The following is a 20,108-nucleotide window of genomic DNA, read 5'->3' as shown; positions in this document are numbered from 1 at the left end:
CTCGGCTATCGAGCGCATGCGCCGAGGCTACGGCAAGGACGCCGGAGCACTTCGCTGAGGGAAAGCGGAGGAAGTTTGGCCCAGTTCGCGTGCCATCACGGCGGGGTGTCTCGCAGAGGATTGTGGGTGTGGGGCCCCATGTGACGCCGTGAGAGGATTCGGAGTCGATGAGTGGAGTCGGGCTCCAGGAGAAGAGGGACAGAGGCAGTGTACGACAGATTCTCCTTCGGGTTTACGAGCGCCGCGTTTTTCCTCCTTGCTTTTCCGACCCCTATCTTCAAGCTTCTTTGCTCCTCCTCCAGGTCGTGTTGAGGGACTTGAGCCCCAAAGCGGCTCTCTGAGGTTTGGGAGTTGGGAAGCAGGTCCTAGTTCCCTGGTGTTCCCGGCGTTACCGGGTGGGTAGGAGGGGCAGGTGGGCACCGGAGATGAGGGCGGGCGACCGAGGTGAGGTCAGGTCGCCTTCCTGTCTCCGAATATCTGGCGTAGATCAAGTGCTTTCGTTCTAAACATCTATACGCTTTACCTCTGATAGTTGAATGAAATATTGTTTACCCCACAAGGCTGTTCTGAGGGTCAAATATTTAATGGTGCGTCATAGTCAAGCCTTGCTTTTGAAACAAAGCACTGCTTTGTATTTGTTAACTAGAGAGAGGCTTTACCTGGTTCTCGAAGGGTGGTTGTATACAAAGAGGGGGAACTTTGTAAGCTAAACCTGAATTCATTTTGTTCTGTTACAGCCTGGTCGAAGTAAAGGCTGTTCCGAATAAAACGAAGTCAGGATTAACGGAGATAATAGGACCAGAATGTGAAAAAACAAATAAGACCGACTGAGACTTAAGGATATTTTAATCATATTAGCTTTTACTTGTAACACATACAAATATAAAGTAGAAATATGGGATATCTAAGTGAGGGTAGTTGGCTAGTAATCATTTGCCTCCCTCCATAAAGACCTGGAATTCTGCTTGGTTTTGCCTTAAGTTTATTTCTTCAAATGCTGTACTCAAAATATTCTGATAGTTTTTCTTTTCTGCATGTGACTCAAGATTCGTTCGGGAAATGAAATTAGACCTCTTTTATTTTACTTAATGTAGCTTAGAATATAGTATTGTGAATTAATATTTTCCCAAAGCATCTTACTTAATTCTGTTACTAACCTTTCATTATGATTTTATTTTTTAGTATTTGATTTCGTCAGGCATTTGTCCAGTTACACATTTAAAAATGGCATCTAAACAAGAAATCATGAGTGACCAACGGTTTAGACGGGTTGCAAAGGACCCAAGATTTTGGGAAATGCCAGAAAAGGATCGAAAAGTCAAAATTGACAAGAGATTTCGAGCAATGTTTCATGACAAAAAGTTCAAATTGAATTATGCTGTGGATAAAAGAGGACGTCCCATCAACCACAGCACTACAGAGGACTTGAAACGTTTTTACGACCTTTCAGATTCTGATTCCGATCTCTCTGATGAGAATAATAAAACATTAAGTCAAAAGAAAATGAAGAAGAAAAAACCCCAGACTATAAATGAAGTAGAATCAAAAAATCTTGTTGAAGATAAAAAGAAAAAAACCAAGAAAATTCATCAAAAGGATTCTGGAAATAATGATTTAGATAACTCAGAGAGAATTCAGAAAATGAAAACCTCATGCAAATCTAAGAAGATCGACTTAGTAAGTCTTGAGAAAGATAGCAAAGAATTTACACAAAAAAGTACAAAAGGGGAAAAAAACACTGTTCAACAGAGCACAGACTCGTTTCCCAAAGAACAACTAAGAATGGTAGACTCAGGCACCTCTGAGATTGTTCAGTCTCCCAAGGTCAAGTATTCTGAGACAAGAAGAAGAAAAATGCAATCAGGTTGGTTTGAAAGAACTAAGGAATCTTTGGTATTACTTATTCTTATACTGGTCTTTTAAAAAGGAAATATGTATAATAAGTGTTTTCATAGTATCATAGGAGTGGTCAAATACTTATTTAGAAGTATAAAGCTATGAAAGATAATACACCATAAGATAATTTTTGATTTGAAGCCATAATGGCTAGAAGAAAGACAAAGTATGAGTCTTGAGGCTAAACCAGTGATTTTGATTTATGGTGAGCACTAGAGACAGCTGTGTTCTCTAACTAGATAAAGTGTCATGTGATCTCATGACAGGGTAAGAAGAGATGTATCTGAAGAAAGTAGAGTTGGGTACTCAGGCATTGCTTCATTTATTCAACTACTTTTAGTAAATATGTGGCAGATAGAACATCAAGACATGATTCCTCCCATCTTAGGGCTACTGCTAGTTTAAATGATGCCTTTACAAAAATTAGAAAAACATACGCCCTTCTGGACCCACAGAGCTTCCAGAGCTCACAGCGTGGTGAGGACAGTACCTTTGAGGGAGGCATAGACTGTTTTCCCCAAAAAGACACACTGTTCCTGCAAGGTGTGAGGCTTGGTGATTGAAGTTTGGTTTTGATTGTAGCCCTTCTTGACCCTTTGAAAATCAGCTTTTGCAAATAATGGCTTGCAACACTATGCAATAGCCCTGATCTGAAGCACTACTGTCCAATAGAAGTCTGTAACTTTGAATTTTCTATTGGACACATTAAAAAGTAAGAAACCAGTGATTAATAGATACATGAATATATTCTGCTGCTGCCAAGTCACTTCAGTCGTGTCCGACTCTGTGCGACCCCATGGACTGCAGCCTACCAGGCTCCCCGTCCATGGGATCCTCCAGGCAAGAACGCTGGAGTGGATTGCCATTGCTTTCTCCTATGAGTATATATACTATTTAACCTAATATATCAAAAACTATTTCAATATGTAATCAATATGAAAATGTAATAGGATATTTTACATTCTGTTTTCTTACTATATCTAGTTGGACGAGCTGTTTTTCAGGTGCTGTTAACCATATGTGGTTGCTGGCTACCATATTGGATAGTGCAGATACAAAGTGGAAGAAATCAGAACCATAATACATAATAGAGTAATTTTAAGTACCGTAGAAGAAAAGGCCTCTGAGACTTTGGAGGAAGAGGTCACTCAAGATACAGTAATTGGTAAAATTCATAGGTGAAGTGCTATCTCTGTTGGAGTTTAGAAGAATTAAACTTGGAATCCAAAGTATCCTAAATGGAGAGAACTTTTTGAGCAGACGTTTGGTTGGGCTTGTTCAGAAGAGATCAGTATTCCTATTTGATTAGATAATAAGATGTCTGAAGGAGTGAGTGAAGAATAAAGCTAGAAATGATTATTTGATACGAAGTAAGAAATGTCTGATTCTAGTTCATGTTCACAAGTTTTCTAAGCTAATTAGAATTGTCCTGTCCGGCAGCAGGAAATTTTGAGTATTGGTGTTGCTGATCATTGGTGTTGTAACTGAAAACTGGTGATGTTCAGATAACCCAGACAAAGGGTGGTTATGGTTACAGTACCCTAGCAGGGTAGGCATCAATAAAAGAGAAACGTCTTGACAGGCCATGGTCACATTGAGAAGGTAGGAAGTATCAGGCAGTGGACAGAATTCTAAATAACAGGGACTAAGGGGTTAGGAGTGAGATCTCATTCCATTTGTAGAGGAACCAGGCAGCAAACTGAGGTATAGGGAGAAGGGATGCAAGTCTGGTTACTGAAAATGGAAAACAAAATCAGATTGGAACAGTAGCAAGGTTGGCCTGATGCTGCATTTGTGAGCTACGTTAATCTAGCTTCCTTTAAATTTCAGTAGATTTAGGGTACTGGGTTAATATTAATATGTCCAGTAATCCTTTGGATTTATTTTACATTATCTTAGGTTTCTGAATAACCATGAGAAATTAGGTTACATTACTTAGGAAACAAGGTTAAAGTGATTTCTATGAGGATACACAGACCTCTAACTCAAGTCTTTGAGTCTTTCTGCCCCACCTTGTTGCTTGCTGTAATTTTCATTGGTTCCTCAATCCAGAAAAAGCATTATCTCTTAGAGATTAAGTGACTCCACATATCACCATCTTTTGCTCATTAGTATTCATCACTCACCATTCCAGCAACTACTGTGTACAAGGGGCTTTTTAAGTGCTGTGAGGTAAAGGTGATGTGAGGAGCTGCAGTTTGATATTACATGTCATTTTAAAATGTTGCCCAGCACTTGTGTGCTTAAGAATTTAAATAAATAATGAGACATGTGTGCAAAGAACGTGGACTGTAACCCTGTTTTGAAATTTTAAAATGGTAACATAAGTCATTAATGAAAGACCATGAAAGTGAGAGTCTTCAGTCATGTCTGACTCGCTGTGAGCCTGTGGACTGTATAATTCTCCAGGCCAGAATACCGGAGTGGGTAGCCTTTCCCTTCTTCACGGGATCTTCCCAACCCAGGGATAGAACCCAGGTCTCCCACACTGTAGGCAGATTCTTTACCAGCTGAGCCACAAGGGAAGCACAAGAATACTGGAGTGGGTAGCCTATGCCTTCTCCAGTGGATCTTCCCAAACCAGGAATCGAATCGGGGTCTCCTGCATTGCAGGCGGATTCTTTACCAACTGAGCTGTCAAGGAATCCCTTAAATGAGTTCCGATACCTCCAAATATGTCTGTAACATATGAAGTTTTAAAAATAGATTACAAAATTGAGTAGATAGTATGACCAGCTATTTAAATTAGGGGGCATATCATAGAAAACAAATTTACAGAGTTGCATACCAAAATAACCACCCAGTTACTTCTAAATGAAAAGTTACTAGTCATCTTTATTTTCTTCATTAAACCATATTTTTTTGTTTTTCTTTTGCTATGAGCAGTCATTACTTTTGTAATCAGAGAAAAATAAGCATTTTTAAAAAATAGGTAAGTAAGTAGTAGTATTTGCAGTTACCACCAGAGTATTGCCATCTAGAAACAGAGGCAGTTAACTTATTTTTGTATTCCCTCATTGTTTATTTATTTATTAGCTTATTTTTGTTTGTTTCTTTGTATTCTCTCATTATTTAAAATAAGGTTTTGTACACAGTGGGCCTTGAACAAATATTTAGTGTATGAATAAATGTTATGAGTATACTTGATATTGTCAAAAATATTAAAATACTATGATTTAATTTTTTCAGTTTGTTACATGACCCCAAATGTGATATGTGTACCACTGTTAACTGTGAGACGATGTCTTATCAGGTGATATTTAAACTTTTTTTATATTAATAGTTATGTGGTTCAACATTTTAGAGGGAAAAAGTAACCACCACATCACAGATATATGAAATCTGTGACTTCAGGGATAGTGTTTAGAACAAGCTGCTAATTTTAATTAAAAAAACAGCTTCGTGAAAAATGTCATTGATAGGCAAAAATCATGAAAATTGTATGATAATAACTGATGCTTAAGAATTACTGCAATACTAGATAGAAATGTGTCCCCAAGGTGTTATTTTAAGCAAGTTGTTTAAAAATGAATTCTGATGCTTATCTCATACTAATTTACTTTCATAATTGTGGTAGTTTTCTGATCCCATTTATAGAACTTAGGTTAATGCCCTTTTTTGGCTTTTTCACATCTGCTGGTTATCTTTTATTACACCCCACTCTTGTGATACTGAAATAAAGCTTAGTTCCTACTCTTTCTCCTAACAAAACTTCATTTGGTTAGGCATGAATTTTGTTGAATTTATATTTTCCTTTAGTCTGCTTCATGGAAATTAAATTTTTACTGGATTTGAGGTCAAAATAACTTGGATTTAATTTAATACATCGTTTACATTTTCTTAATTTCTCCTTTGACCTTTCTGCAGTGGTTCCATTCATAATGGCAAGAGACAGCGATGGTCATGAAGACTCAACAGGTGGTAAAAGGTTTGACAAAGATGCTCTGGAGGAAGATTCAGAAAGTGCTAGTGAAACAGGAAGTGATGAAGAATCTGAAGATGAAATTACAGGCATTTGTAGGGCCGCTGCTGCTGATCTTCATGATGAAGATGCTGATGATGATGATGATGATGATGGAGGAATTGAAAATGATGAGGAAGGTGATAGTGAGGATGATGATGAAAGCGACAGTGGCCCTGATCTTGCGAGGGGCAAAGGTAATATAGAAACCAGTTCTGAAGATGAAGACGATATGGCAGATTTACTTCCAGAGGAATCTGGTTTTGAGCATGCTTGGAGAGAATTAGATAAAGATGCTCCTCGGGCTGATGAGGTAACCTTTTGAATAAATAAGATTATTTTGTCAAGAGTACAAGTAGCTGTTATGGATGGTAGGATTAATGTAATTAAATTAATAAGGAAAAGCTTTATTGGTAAATAATAAATCTTGATGGTGATTCTGATTAAAACTTCTTGATACAGAATATACCTATATAAAGTTAATATCTGTTCCAGCAGTTAGGGGTGAATTTCTATATAAATAATCAGAAGTCATGTGAAATTTTTAGAAAATCGTTTTAACTAGAAGTGTGTATCAGTTCCTACTGTACCTATTAGAAATGCTATAGATTGATATATTAAACTTTCCTACTCACTCATGGGTGGCAAAATAGCTTAATAAACTTGGTAGTTAAAGAATCAGCTCATCCTCATGTTCTGATTCAAGAACTAAGAACCAAATAAGAGAGTGCTTTTCTGTTTAGTTTTACTGTTGTGTTGCTCATCTGAAGTTTCCTTTTACATACTGAAATCACTTAGAGAAATACTATATTAATTATTTCAGGATAGGCATTATATTTACTATCTTAATTTTGCAAGCATTGGGAATGATATAGTTTATATAATAAGTAATTTTTGTCATTTTTTAGATTACGTGTCGATTAGCAGTTTGCAACATGGACTGGGATAGATTGAAGGCAAAAGATTTGCTGGCTTTGTTCAATTCATTTAAACCTAAAGGAGGTGTTATATTTTCTGTAAAGGTGAGAATTTACTTCAATTTCATTTTGAAGTATTTCTAAGCATTCTAAGTTAAATCCCTTTTTTTATAGTCATAGTTTTCCTTTTAAGGAAAATAATTAATCTGAAAGTTGTTCCAATACAGTTAGACACAAAACTGATGAAACAAGTTTGAAGGTAAGAAAGGAACAGGTAAAATTATTGATCGGTTATATGATTGTGTTTAATTATGAAAACCAAAGTAATCAGTTGAAAAGCTATTATAATAAAGCTCAGTAAAGGGACAGGGTATAAGATAAATATTTTTTTAAAAAGTTTCATTACTAACATTAACAAGTAACATTCTATTTTTACTAACAGCAGAAATATATAAAAATCTTACAAATTACTTTATAAACACAACCTATATGAAGTAAGCTATAACACTTGATAAATAATATATGAAAAATGGTGAGATACCGTATTTCTAGAAAGCCCACATAGTGATTAAGACTCTAGACTTTGCAGTGTGACAGACCTGTATTCAAATCTTGATTCTGACACATGCTATATGATCTTGTGCATTTTATTGATTATTTCTCAAATGTGTTTTCTCCTCTAAGTAGATATAATAGTAGTATTTCTTAAGATAGTGGTAAGGATTCAATGAAAAGCAGATCATACGAAGTATCTACTACAGCGCCTGAAGCAACTCTAAATTACTGTTGTTCAGTTTAAATATTTAAGATATCAGTTCTATAGTTTTAGTATAGTTTCAGTCAAAATCTCAGTGCAAATGAAAGTTAAAAGGTTGCCATTAGTTATCTAAAAAAATAAACAAGTGAGAATGACTCATAAGTCTTTGAGAAATCATACCAGTATAAAAGGATTTACCCTACCAGTTACAACATCACAACATTTTATAATGTTGCAGAAGTTTTCAGGTTTGGGTAGAGCATAGGGACAACTAAGGCTTCCCTCATAGCTCAGTTGGTAAAGAATCCACCTGCAATGTAGGAGACCCCGGTTCAATTCCTGGGTCAGGAAGATCCCCTGACGAAGTGGTAGGCTACCCACTCCAGTATTCTTGTGCTTCCCTTGTGGCTCAGCTGGTGAAGAATCTGCCTGCAATGTGGGAGACTTGGGTTCGATCCTTGGGTTGGGAAGATCCCGTGGAGAAGGGAAAGACTACCCGCTCCTCTTCTGGCCTGGAGAATTCCATGGACGGTATAGTCCATGGGGTTACAAAGAGTCGGACACGACTGAGCGACTTTCACTTTCACTTCTCCCAAATGATAGCCAGATGAAGTAAAGAAAAAAATTAAAAGTCAAACTGTAGGCAGAATTGAAATAGAATGGTGTTTTTGTTAAATCTTATATTTTAGGAGATGGGCAGTAGGAATCACTGGACTTATAAAGAGGAAAAACCACAAAGAATCAACATGTGACTGCATATATGCTAAAAACCTCTACATTGAAACCTGTTATGGTTTACATCTGTTGCCCTGCATCATCCTGTCTCACATGCATTGTGGATTAATTATTTTTAAATATAGTATTATTATTTATAGACATATTAGAATAAACCTGGCTTGGCTTCATAGAAATAAAACCAAACCTGTTTTATGCAACTTAGATTAGTGAGAAAAACTTGGATTCCCTAGTTGATAAATTACGTATTTCAGACAACTGAAAAAAGCATACATTAGTTAATAAATGAATATTAAGCCTGGTAGTAACAAAACACTGCAGGTTAATACGATTATATTTCCTGACTCTCAAAAGTAGCCGGGATAAAAAAAATACCAAAGATTTAATTCAGATTATTTTATCCAGTCATTTTTCACACATGGGAGCGTGTATGTATGTGCCATTCTTGCTGTTTGCATTCTGTCTAGTTGTTGAGAGTTCCTGACCTTCAAAGGTCTGTATATTTTGAGAAAAGGGAAGTATAAATTACTTTGATCTTATTTTTTTGTGTTTAGATATATCCTTCAGAGTTTGGAAAGGAGAGGATGAAGGAAGAGCACGTTCAAGGACCAGTGGAGTTATTAAGCATTCCTGAAGATGCTCCTGAAAAGGACTGGTATTAAAACACTCCAGAAAATAAAACTAAACCTCATATGAGTTTGTGTCACTAATTCAGAATTCTGGTCACTTTCATAGTTGAAACTAAAGTTTATATTTGTGCCATTCATGGTTAAAATAGGTTGCAAAGAAAGTTAAAGTCTGCCAGAAGTGACACACTATTCCAAACACATTTTCTGTACATATTTATATTTCTGTATTCATGAAAGTAATTATTGCAGTTTTGAAAAACATTTCATGGTTAAACCTGAATCAATAAATTTTGCTTTTTTTCTTAGATGTTGATTTCTATGTAAAGGGCATTGAAACTATTTACCTCCAAATTATATAATTTATCTTAGTTAAATAGAAAAATATAAGAATGCAAGAATAATAAAGTTCTTCATCATCATCATGTAGAGAAATAAATTTTAAGTACTTTTGAATCCACTAGGTGGAGCTATATGTGCACTTAATAAAAATTGGTGGCAAATTTTTATTTGCCAGATGAAGACACTCAAAGAATAAGCTATAGTTAAGTAAGTTGAACTTAAATACCATTTAGTCTTGACAACACATGAATAAAGTTCTACAAGATCAGGTATTTGTTTATAATAAAAGCTAGTGCTTTCTTAGCATATGTTATACTGCAGTGGTCCTCCTCAGTGGATTTACTTGAGAGAGCTGTATATGGTAATCGAACAAACAAAAAATAATCTTTTCTAAAAATTAAAATTATAGGTAGCCACATGTAATTCTTGCTTTCCTTTTCAAAATACAAAATTCCAGTCAAAATCCCTAGTCTGTACCTTGTCAAAATAATAAATTGTGTGTAAGTATTTAATGTTAGGCAAGAAGGCTATTCATAAAGGAAGATGGATTATAATAAAAGCCAGTTTGTAATATGTTTTTCTTGGAACAGTTACATTTCTTTTTTACAAGGAGAGAGGTATTTGTGTTCCTGTTTAAGTAAACCTAATGAGTTTTTCCCCCTTTTTAGGGCCTCTAGAGAAAAACTGAGAGATTATCAATTCAAACGACTGAAATACTATTATGCAGTAGTAGACTGTGATTCTCCTGAAACAGCTGCTAAAATTTATGAGGATTGTGATGGCCTGGAATTCGAAAGTAGTTGTTCGTTTGTAGATCTAAGGTAATTCGTGTGTGTGGTACCAGTTTAATCTTGTAGCACAATGTAACTGTAAGAACTGAGATATTAGAATTGGTAGTGCTCTCTGTTGCTTCATTTTCTAAGAGGATTTCTCCCTTTTAGTAGAATGCTCTTGTAGCACATCACTCTTAAGAAAGAAAACTCAAATGAGAAAATGCTGAAGTGTTAGAAGTCACCTCACATTTATATGCTTTCAGATATGTCAGATGTGTTTTTAGGATGGTGGGTTTTATGCAATGATATTTCTTGGCAGCTGTCTTTTAGAACTAGGGAACCAGAGTGAAGTAACTTGACCAAAAGCATTGAGGTGGAGGCAAAGGCATTTGCTAATAGACTAGTGTCTCTTGATCCATGCTGTCTGGTACAGTAGCCAGTAATCATATCTGGCTTATTTACATTTAATTAAAAACTTAAAAAATTTAAAATTCATCTGCTTAGTCACACTGGACACATTTCAAGTACTTAATGGCCACATGTTGGGCAGAACAGAAATAGAACTTTGATGACATCATCATAGAAAGTTCTATTGGACAGTGCTGATGAGTAGATGGTCTTGCTGGCCTTGTCTTCAGACTTGGGCATTATTTCCACCATGTGCTCAGGATTCACTGACCCAAGCTGAAAAACCTTACGTGGTTGGGAATGTCTGTTCTAAAGAAACCAGGAAGCTAAACTGTTGTACCATTTTATCATTAGTCTAGTTCCTTGAACCCAGTAAACCATTCTACTGTGACACTGTCAACAGAAATCACTTTTTTTTTTTTTTTAAGATTTTTAATTTTAAATTAAGTATCAGTATATTAAGGCTTCTTTGGTGGCTCGGACAGTAAAGAGTCTGCTTGCAGTCCAGGAGACCTGGGTTCAATCCCTGCATCCGGAATATCCCCTGGAGTAGGAAATGGCAACCCACTCTAGTATTCTTGCCTGGAGAATTGCATGGACAGAAGATCCTGGCAGCTTACAGCCCATGGGGTCACAAAGAGTTGCACACAACTAAGCAACTAATACTGGAGAAGGCAATGGCACCCCACTCCAGTGTTCTTGCCTGGAGAATCCCAGGGACGGGGGAGCCTGGTAGGCTGCTGTCTGTGGGGTCGCACAGAGTCAGACACGACTGAAGTGACTTAGCAGCAGCAGGTGACTAATACAGAGACACATCAGTATATTAAGATCATGCTTCACAATCATTGATTCTTTTTTTTTTCTTTTTTGTTTTATCTTCTACCTCTTGAACCTCCCTCCTGCTAGAAATCACTTCTTTGTATCCAAGTTTGTTAGAGGCTTTCTTGTCAAGATGAAATATTTTAGGGGGGGAAAAAATGCATCAGTTGATAGTCACTGGCTTTCATACTTCAAAAGCATTCTGACTCATAGAAAAATACAAATAAAATTTTTTGCATTGATAGTTTGGGGTAAGATTTTAGCATGCTTAAGTATATAGCAAGAAGGACCTATCTCATCAAACAAGCTGTTTCCTTCTCTTTTTAATAATTTCAAAAGGAGGTGCTTGTTTTAAATGTATTAATTGTAGTTACTAAACATTAGAATGTCAGGCCGCCTGTCATGAGTTCATGTTTACATGTTCTTCTCAGGATCATTTTGTTCTTTCTTTTCCTTTTTGGGACACTTCCATGCAGTGTTAGAATAGCCTCTGGCAGTACCTAGAAAACAAGATCAATGACCATGGGAAAAACTTACATCCCCTGTTTTGTCATATATTTTCTTCATAAAAGAAAATTGAGTTTTCTGCTGCTATCCTACTATCTAGGGAACTCTTTATTCATCTACCTCAAAATCATGCCTATTGACAATGTTTAAAATACTGATCTCAGATGGTTATGTTTCTTCTACTAAATCTGTGCAAAAGTGTATGTGGTGGAGCATATTCTGTAGACCTAATGAACCTTAATTTTTCATTCCTTCCCTCAAATATCATTTTCGGTGCAATATATAGCTCATGCTTTTTTGTGTGTGTGAAAATAAAATTTATGAAAATGATAGAACCTAAATATAATAACCATGGATCATTTCTCTTTGCTTTTTTTCCTCCCGTTCATTAGCCTGATGGCTAAGAATTGTCAAACAGTTACAGTAGCTAATTTACATTTAACTGCTATTACTTGTGACAGAAATTATAAGATAATATTAAAATTTTTAGTGTTGAAGAATCAGCCTTAAGCTTTTCATTATTTCAGTGATATCTCGTTTGTATGATACTTTATTTTCAGAGTACTTCCCCTTTAATAATTCTGTCTGATCTTCAGAATATCATGAAGCAAGTCAGTGACTATGTTATCAGGAATCTAGGTCTTTTTGAAGCATGAGGGACTCATGTGTATTTACACCAGACTCACATTAACTGACTCCTAATGCAGGGTTTCTACCTACAGAGTTCACTTAGATTTAGTGGAATTACAGATTTATAGCTTATGAATTTCAAAAGTTTTGTGCCAAGATTATTTCTAACATTGTTTACTTCATCTGCATGTGTGTTCTGTAGAACCTCTATGTGGTATATATGTATAAACTATACTTAATTAGAAGACAATCTAAACTCTGGTTGTTTATCACTGCAGCATGTGTTTAAATGAATTCATTTTTTCCCTTTGTTTCTTAGGTTTATACCAGATGATATTACTTTTGATGATGAGCCCAAGGATGTAGCCTCAGAAGTGGATTTAACAGCATATAAACCAAAATATTTCACATCTGCTGCAATGGGAACATCAACGGTACTTCTTCACTTTAGAAAGTATATAGCTGGACTCTGTTGTTGCTTTAAGAAAAGACTTTGTTATTTACTTATAGCATCTTTGGAAATGGAAAGTATTCAAAGTTTTAATGCATAAGTACAAATAGAAATTAAACACAAGTGTATTTGCATTTTTATCTACCGCATCTATTTGAACCTGTTTCCAGATTTTTGTTACACCTTTAAGCCTGAGTCAGTTATCTGCAAATGTTTCTTTTTTCTCTTCTATCTTTCCCATACAGTCTTACTTAACTAGATTCTTTAATAAGTAATATGTCAGTTATTAGTATCCTAGGGAGTAGGGGCAAGGAGCTAACACTACTTCAAATCGCAGTTAGAAGCAGTGCAAATTTAAAATAGGGACACATTTTTTTCTGCAGATATGACCCCAAATTGTAAAAAAAAAATTGAAGTAAAATAATTCTACTTCAATGTCACAGTAATGCTTAATAATAAACAGCTAAAAGATTTTTATTGAATTAGTTTGTTACTTAGCTGCCTAGCTTGTCTGCTCTCTTGCCCCATGTACCTTTTACCCACAGCTGAACTCTGCAGCAGCCACACAGGCTTCTCATTGCCTTTCTTGTGACAAACCAGCGTGCTGTTCTGAGGCCAGCCGGGTGGCAGAGAGCTGCTGTATCTGCCACCTGCAGCCTGCGGATACTGTGTGGCCTTGATTAGTTACTAAGTATAGGGAAACCCCACCAGTGTGCAGTAAGTGAAGTCTGAAAGATTCAGTCACACAAAACCTAGGATCATGTTATTTTCAAGCCTAAAAACTAGGCAGGCCTATCCGGTCAGCCAGTCTTGAGTTCCTATGGCCTAGCTGTATCATCCATGTCTGTCTCAGTTCAGAAGTGATTTTGTGGTCATCAGCTCAGTCTTAATGACCAGAATAGGAATAATTCTGAATTGTGGAACTAACAGTAATTTCTCCAACAATGGCAGTTATTTTAAGGATTGGATCTCTTAGTTAATCAGTACTCCTTTTGTTCTGATCTGGGGAGATTAGCCTGAGAGGGAAAAAAAGTAAGGATGTGGAACCTGCCCTGTGATGGAGATTAAATCTCTAACAAGACTCAGAATGGGGGCTTCGTAGAGGACAGGAGCATGTCACCAGACTGATCATGTTATAGATAAATTCTTGTGTCATGAGGGTTGCCTGTGCTTTCAACCAGTAAATGCCTTTCTAATCAGTGGCTTTTAATCTCTTTTGGAAAAAGGACCACACTGAGATTATTGTAAAAGCTTTATCAGGAAATTTCAGTTTGTAGACCTCTTGAAATGCCTAGAACTCCAGGTGAAAAACATGTTTTGACTCATTCATAATAATGTTAACTTTTTCAGTAGTGCAGTTTCCTGTTTTCACCACAGTCAGTCCATACTGATGAATTTTTACTCCCAGCAATAAAGTGCCTTGTGTATAGTAGAGAGTTAGGATACAGACACAGGTTAACTGAAATGCTTCCCTTTCCACAGGTAGAAACTTTTGCCTTAAGCATGTTATATATTATTGATTTTAGTATGTCTTTATTAGTTTACTGTTAAACATCCACATTAACAATAAGTATTCTTTACAAGTTTGGCTTGCTGACATTTCCATTTTTATATGTTATTTTTTCTTATTCGTTGGTGGAAGGTGGAGATCACTTGGGATGAGACTGATCATGAAAGAATTACAATGCTGAACAGGAAATTTAAAAAGGAAGAACTTTTGGACATGGATTTTCAAGCCTATTTAGCTTCTTCTAGTGAAGATGAAGAGGAAATAGAGGAAGAACCACAAGGTATTTGTCTGTCTTTGGTGTTCTGCTTTTGTAAGCATTTGAATACTTAACCTAGACTTACGAATGACAATATGTCTTTGGCAGTAGCTTGAAAGAGAATATCTAATCCTTAAATTGTCTGTGAAGTATGCTCACATGAACAGTATTATATATACTTATAGATAGTAATTGAAGTTTTTGATTTAGAGATATTTTCTTAGCCTGAATTTCTTCAACCAAAGACACTTTTTTTAAAACCCTATCCTCAACAAAAAAAGGGTCTGGTCTTTTAGACGACACATGATTCTTACAGTTATGCAATCACCTAAACAAGTAAAATGCTTTATTACCATCCCTTTTTTAAACTAAGAGCTTTTGGGTTATTTTTTACATACCGTTTTTCTGCTCAGTTAGTTTACAAAGTAGACTCTTCCTGTTCATTTAGTGATTATCCTAGAAATCGTGACTTGCATCCTTATTAAAGTTGAATACTAATAAATATTTTTACCCTCCTAGAGAATACAAGGAATCTTAAAAGAGCTTTCATGCTATTCTGTGTGCTTTACTTCTTAAGTACCATAGGACATTAATATTACTGTTTTGTTTACATTTACTCACATTTTCCCTACTACTTTTGCTCCTTGTTCTTTTCTAAATCTCATACTTCTGTTTGGGATCATTTTCTTTCTACCTTAAGTATATTTGTGGTAATTTCCAAAATTGAGTTTTAGTTTGGTCTAAATATGTCCTTATTTTGCCTTTATTTGTGAATATATTTTCATGATTAAAAAAAAATTCTAGGTGGACAGTCCTCTTGTTCCCACATTGATGATAATATTCCGCTGGCTTCTGATTTGTTGTTTTTGAGACGTCAGCTGTCAGTCTACTTTCTTCAGTCTTTTGAAGGTTGTCTGGATTTTATTCTTTGCATTTAAAAGTTTTCTCTTTCTTTTTGTCTTTTTGCAGTTTTAATATGAACTAAGAATAGATTTTTTAAATTTATTATGCTTGGGGTTTGTTGGGTTTCTTGAATTTGTGGCATGGTATCTTTCAGCCATTATCTATTCAGGTATTTATTCCCCCTTCCCTGGGACTTCAATTAAATATACACTGAATCTTTTCACTGTAACTTCCATGTTGTTTCTCTCCTATATTTTTTTTATCCACTGTCTTCCTATGCTCCTCTACTTGTGGTTGATCCTTGCCCTGGAGTATATCTTTCGGGGTCCCTACTTATTTAAATATGGGGTACTAGTTGGTTTTTTAACTTTTGTCTTACTGGCCTGCGAGAACGGCCAAAACTGTCGGTTAGTCTCAGGGCTATTTGTTTGGTAGACCAGTACGTGCATTCAGGGCAATGGGGTCCTCTCGATAATGATCATCTTCTCCTTAATTTTGATTTGGTAATTCTTCACTAATTTGTCCATTCTTTGAAGTTTTATTCTTTCTTTTTAAAATAACTTTGAGGCTTGGGTTAGATTTTCTTTGCCCCCAGTGCCTTTCTTTCCGTAGCTATGAAATGGGGATCATAATAGTACCTGCTCGTGGTTGAAAAGATTGAGATAACATATATAAAGTCAGCATACTACCTCATATCATATATTTTTACTTCTAAAACTTTAAGGATTAATGGCTTTTTGTTTGAAATGTACTAATTAAGTTTTTAAAAACATGCATTTTTCTTCAGTATTTTAATTGACTGCAAGCTTACTATAATCTATAATTTAGTACCTCTGATAGATACATTAGTATATTTGAATGCTTTGAAGTTACTGGATGTTCCTGTTGTAGTTTATAAGAGATCATACCAGGGCTTCTTACTGTTACAATTTTTTTTCACTCCTTATATAGAATTAAGTCTTTCACAAAGTATTGTCCTTGAATTGGGAGAAAACAGACTTACATGAGTTAACCCACATTTTAGAGCTTCAGAAAGTAAAATTTTAGTACTGGAAAAAATCAATTTAAAGTAGGCCATCAGAGACTTACCACTAAAATTTCAACCTGGAAGCAGCTTGCTTCTAATTATGTTTTCAGAAGTAAGCTTTTAATAGAAAGAAATACATTGCCATTTTGTTAATGCGTTCCTGATGTTTTATCCATTGAATTACGGGATACATGACAGAATTCCATCCAACATTATTATTGTGGCATAAAGCACAAACAGGAAAAAAATGAATTTCAGCTGTTCAAGTGAAAATGTAAAAGTGTGATAGGATGGAAAGAATGTTGTGGACTATTTTTTATTCATTCAGAGGAAAAAAACCTATAAAAACATTTATTTAACCAGTTTTTTTCACATCACCTTTTGAAGATGTAAGGACAATCTATTAACATTGATGTTTCACAGCTAAATGCTTAATAATATCGAATGTATTTAGTGACCAGTTAGTTATAGCTCATAGAAGAGAGGGTCTTCTGTAAAATTTCCCTTTACTGAGGACATTTACTCAATTCATTTAGTCTGTATGTTTTGCATTAAAACCTAGGTTCTTAATTTATGTTTTGACATGGAGAATTACAGTGGAAATACAGAGCAAACAAACTTTTCACATATTAGTTTTCTTTGGTATTTGTTGCCCATGAATTTTACACTGTTCCTTTGTATTATGATTATTTTTATAAAATTGGGAAATGGAAATGTGAAGCTTTCTCCACATGGGAAAATTAAATGCACAAGCTTCTAATTTGTTCATTTTTATTCTTTATGTGCTAATGAGATCCTGAGAGTAAGTATGCTTGCTCATTATCACGTGGAAAGGACTCATTATTCTTTGTTTTAGATAACAGGCAGCTTCCTTTATCTGTGTCATTGAACAGCTAAGTCCATGTATCAGATGCATCCCAGCACTACTGAGACTCCTTTTATTGACCATATATGTGTTAGATGGTAGGAGACATAAAGGGGGAAAAAATGCCATCCCTGCTATCTTGCTTATAGGGTGGAGAAGTTCAAGGACGTTACATGACTACAGGATTATTTTGAGATACGAATTTTAGTAAAAACAGAGATTCCCAAGTATACTGTTATCACTGTACTAACTTATATTGCAGCTGATTTTTTATTTTAAATAAGATTTAAGTCATTTAATTCATTTTGTTAAGTTTAAGTCTGATTTTGATATTCCATTGTTATAGTGTATCTGACAGCTTTGAGAAGAGTGCTGCAGTGACTGAGATTGAACAGTGAAGTTAGAAGTGAAATTATTTCTGTATATTAAGTTAAATTGATTTTTTTTGTTAGGTGATGATGGAGTCAGTGTAGAAGAAGATGGGAAAACAAAAAAAAGTCAGAAGGATGATGAAGAACAAATTGCTAAATATAGGCAACTCTTACAAGTTATTCAAGACAAAGAAAAGAAAGGCAAAGAAAATGATATGGAAATGGAAATTAAGTGGGTTCCAGGTAAGAATTAGATGCTAACCAAATGTTCACTGTTTTCCTTCATTTGGGGACATCAGATAGAAAAGATCAATTCTTTTGAAACATTAACTTAAAAAAATCACATTTTCAGGAAATGTTTTTGTGAGGAAGTTAATATAATATTTGCATACATCATTTAATTCACTTTGGGGCTACTGTTTTAGACTCGTACTGGCTTATTCTTGGTTTCTTTAATTTACTCACTATAAATTACCCATTTATGAAAGTAGGCCTTTCCTAGGCTTGATTCCAGTGTTCTCAGAATATAGAAACTTGATTCCAGGCACCATGTATTCTAAAGTCATTAAACTTCTTTTCAAAATATGTAATTCATAAGTGAATTTTTCTCTAGTAACCACTAGTAGACTTTACTTAGAGAGGATTCACTAACACAAAATATGTAATACGTAGTTTTCCATCTCAATTAACGCAATTTTTAAATATTCTTGGATAGTCCAAGAAGTATATATAGTATTATGAATTTTATAACTGCCTTGAAGGATTCAGGAACTTTTTAGAGTAGTAAAATACTACTACAATAATAATTAAAACCTTGTCAAAGCTAAACCAAGGTAAGAGGATAAATGAGGGTAATTTTCTAACATAGATATTTTTTCTTAACAGTCCGGGACAAATCAGCATGTATCTTTGTGAATAATGCTGTTTTTGCGAATTATTGCTTTTTATGTATATCTTAAAGATAAATATGATTTTGGGCAATATTTCAATTATTTTAGCCTCAGTTTGTCTCTAGATGAAAGAATACTGTTAATAACACCATTGCTTAAAAGTTAAGTGTTCTGTATTCATTTAGTTCTGTTTCTTACAACTCATTTGTTTTTGCACTGAGAGTAAAATATGTGTTTTCATAGATTGTTTTTATGGAGGGGGGAGGCTAGCATAATTTGATATTTGAGGATAGATTCTTACAGTAAATTTATCAGGATGTCCATATGTCTCCTACATGTTCTGTAAGAATTCGGTGCTGTGTTTTAACCCATTTGTTTTAAATGTTTGGCTTTTGCGAGAAGTGGTGAAAAGAAAAAATGAAGTTTAGTAGTATTAGCATGTGAACAGTGGCTAAGGGAACACAGTTAATGTAGCCTGGAGAGGAAGAATCTAAAGTGACTTAATATTTTCAATTACTTGCATGATAAGTATATAAATGAAGACTTAATCTCAGTTACTACCTCAGAAGTCAGTGTTTCACCAGTGGATAAAAGTTGAATGAAAGGTTTCAAGGTAGTATAAAGAGGAATTCTCTGTGTTGTTAGAATTGTTCAGTAAAGGCTGCATTAAAGGATTGAGTATCCTTTGTCAGTAAATTTCACAGTAAGGCAGTTTGAACCTACCACTCAGAGATGTGTGAAGAAATTTTTTACTTGAGGTCCTTGGGTTAATGATTCTAAGAAATGTTGGAGTCTGTCTTTTAAATCAAATATGTTGAAATTATAGCTTAATTCTAATCTTAGGATGAGCTTATTGAATGAAGATATTTTAAATGAATATGTTTTAAATTGAGATATCCAGGTGATAAGAAAGAAGATTTAAAATAAATTTGATTGAAAGTTTTCTATTAAATATTTTAGAGAGATAAAACATTTAATATAGTTTATATAGTGAAAAATACCAAAAAGTGATGCATTGGAAGATTTAAGCAATACAGTTTTCCTAGGATAAACCTCACTTAGTCATGGTGCATTATCCTTCTTTTTATTCCTAGACTCAGTTTAATAATGTTTTGTTAAAGATTTTTGCACCTGTATTAATGAGGAATACTTGCCTATAGTTTCCATTTCTTGCAGTGTCCTTAGCTTAGTGTTATCAGGGTAATGCTGGTAATAAATTAGCAACTGTTCCCTCTGATATTTAGCAGTACATTTTTATCTTGACTTTGCTGTTTGTGGATGTGATATTAATGTCATGTAAAATATTTTGAAATATAAAATGAAAAATTATCATCTGTAATTCCATTTCCCTTATTCAGCCACTGAGTGATTAGATAGATTGTGGTTTAATTTATCATTTCTCTACTGGTGAATATTAAATAATATTTCTAATATTAATTATATTTTAATCATATTTCTAATCTT

General features: G+C 34.8%; 1 protein-coding gene across 4 annotated transcripts in view; it reads left to right on the top strand.

Moving 5' to 3' along the window:
- Nucleotides 1-23: 23 nt before the first annotated feature.
- The window catches only part of ESF1 (ESF1 nucleolar pre-rRNA processing protein homolog), a 58,115-nt gene continuing 38,030 nt past the window's right edge, over nucleotides 24-20,108 (top strand). The window contains exons 1-9 of one of the 4 annotated variants that reach the window (XM_055543433.1): nucleotides 24-302; nucleotides 1,183-1,864; nucleotides 5,764-6,170; nucleotides 6,766-6,879; nucleotides 8,821-8,921; nucleotides 9,903-10,055; nucleotides 12,691-12,805; nucleotides 14,465-14,612; nucleotides 17,836-17,997. In XM_055543433.1, coding sequence (XP_055399408.1) covers nucleotides 168-302; nucleotides 1,183-1,864; nucleotides 5,764-6,170; nucleotides 6,766-6,879; nucleotides 8,821-8,921; nucleotides 9,903-10,055; nucleotides 12,691-12,805; nucleotides 14,465-14,612; nucleotides 17,836-17,997 — 2,017 coding nt within the window. In that variant the 5' untranslated portion in view covers nucleotides 24-167. Of the gene's footprint in view, nucleotides 396-1,182; nucleotides 1,865-5,763; nucleotides 6,171-6,765; nucleotides 6,880-8,820; nucleotides 8,922-9,902; nucleotides 10,056-12,690; nucleotides 12,806-14,464; nucleotides 14,613-17,835; nucleotides 17,998-20,108 lie in introns of all 4 variants that reach the window. The other 3 variants (XM_055543434.1, XM_055543436.1, XM_055543435.1) reach the window with 3 other exon arrangements.

This window comes from Bubalus kerabau, chromosome 13, assembly GCF_029407905.1.
Source record: "Bubalus kerabau isolate K-KA32 ecotype Philippines breed swamp buffalo chromosome 13, PCC_UOA_SB_1v2, whole genome shotgun sequence".
NCBI classification, from domain to species: Eukaryota; Metazoa; Chordata; class Mammalia; order Artiodactyla; family Bovidae; genus Bubalus; species Bubalus kerabau.
The sequence above is the reverse complement of the archived record's forward strand: the minus strand, read 5'-3'. Positions and strand labels throughout refer to the sequence as shown.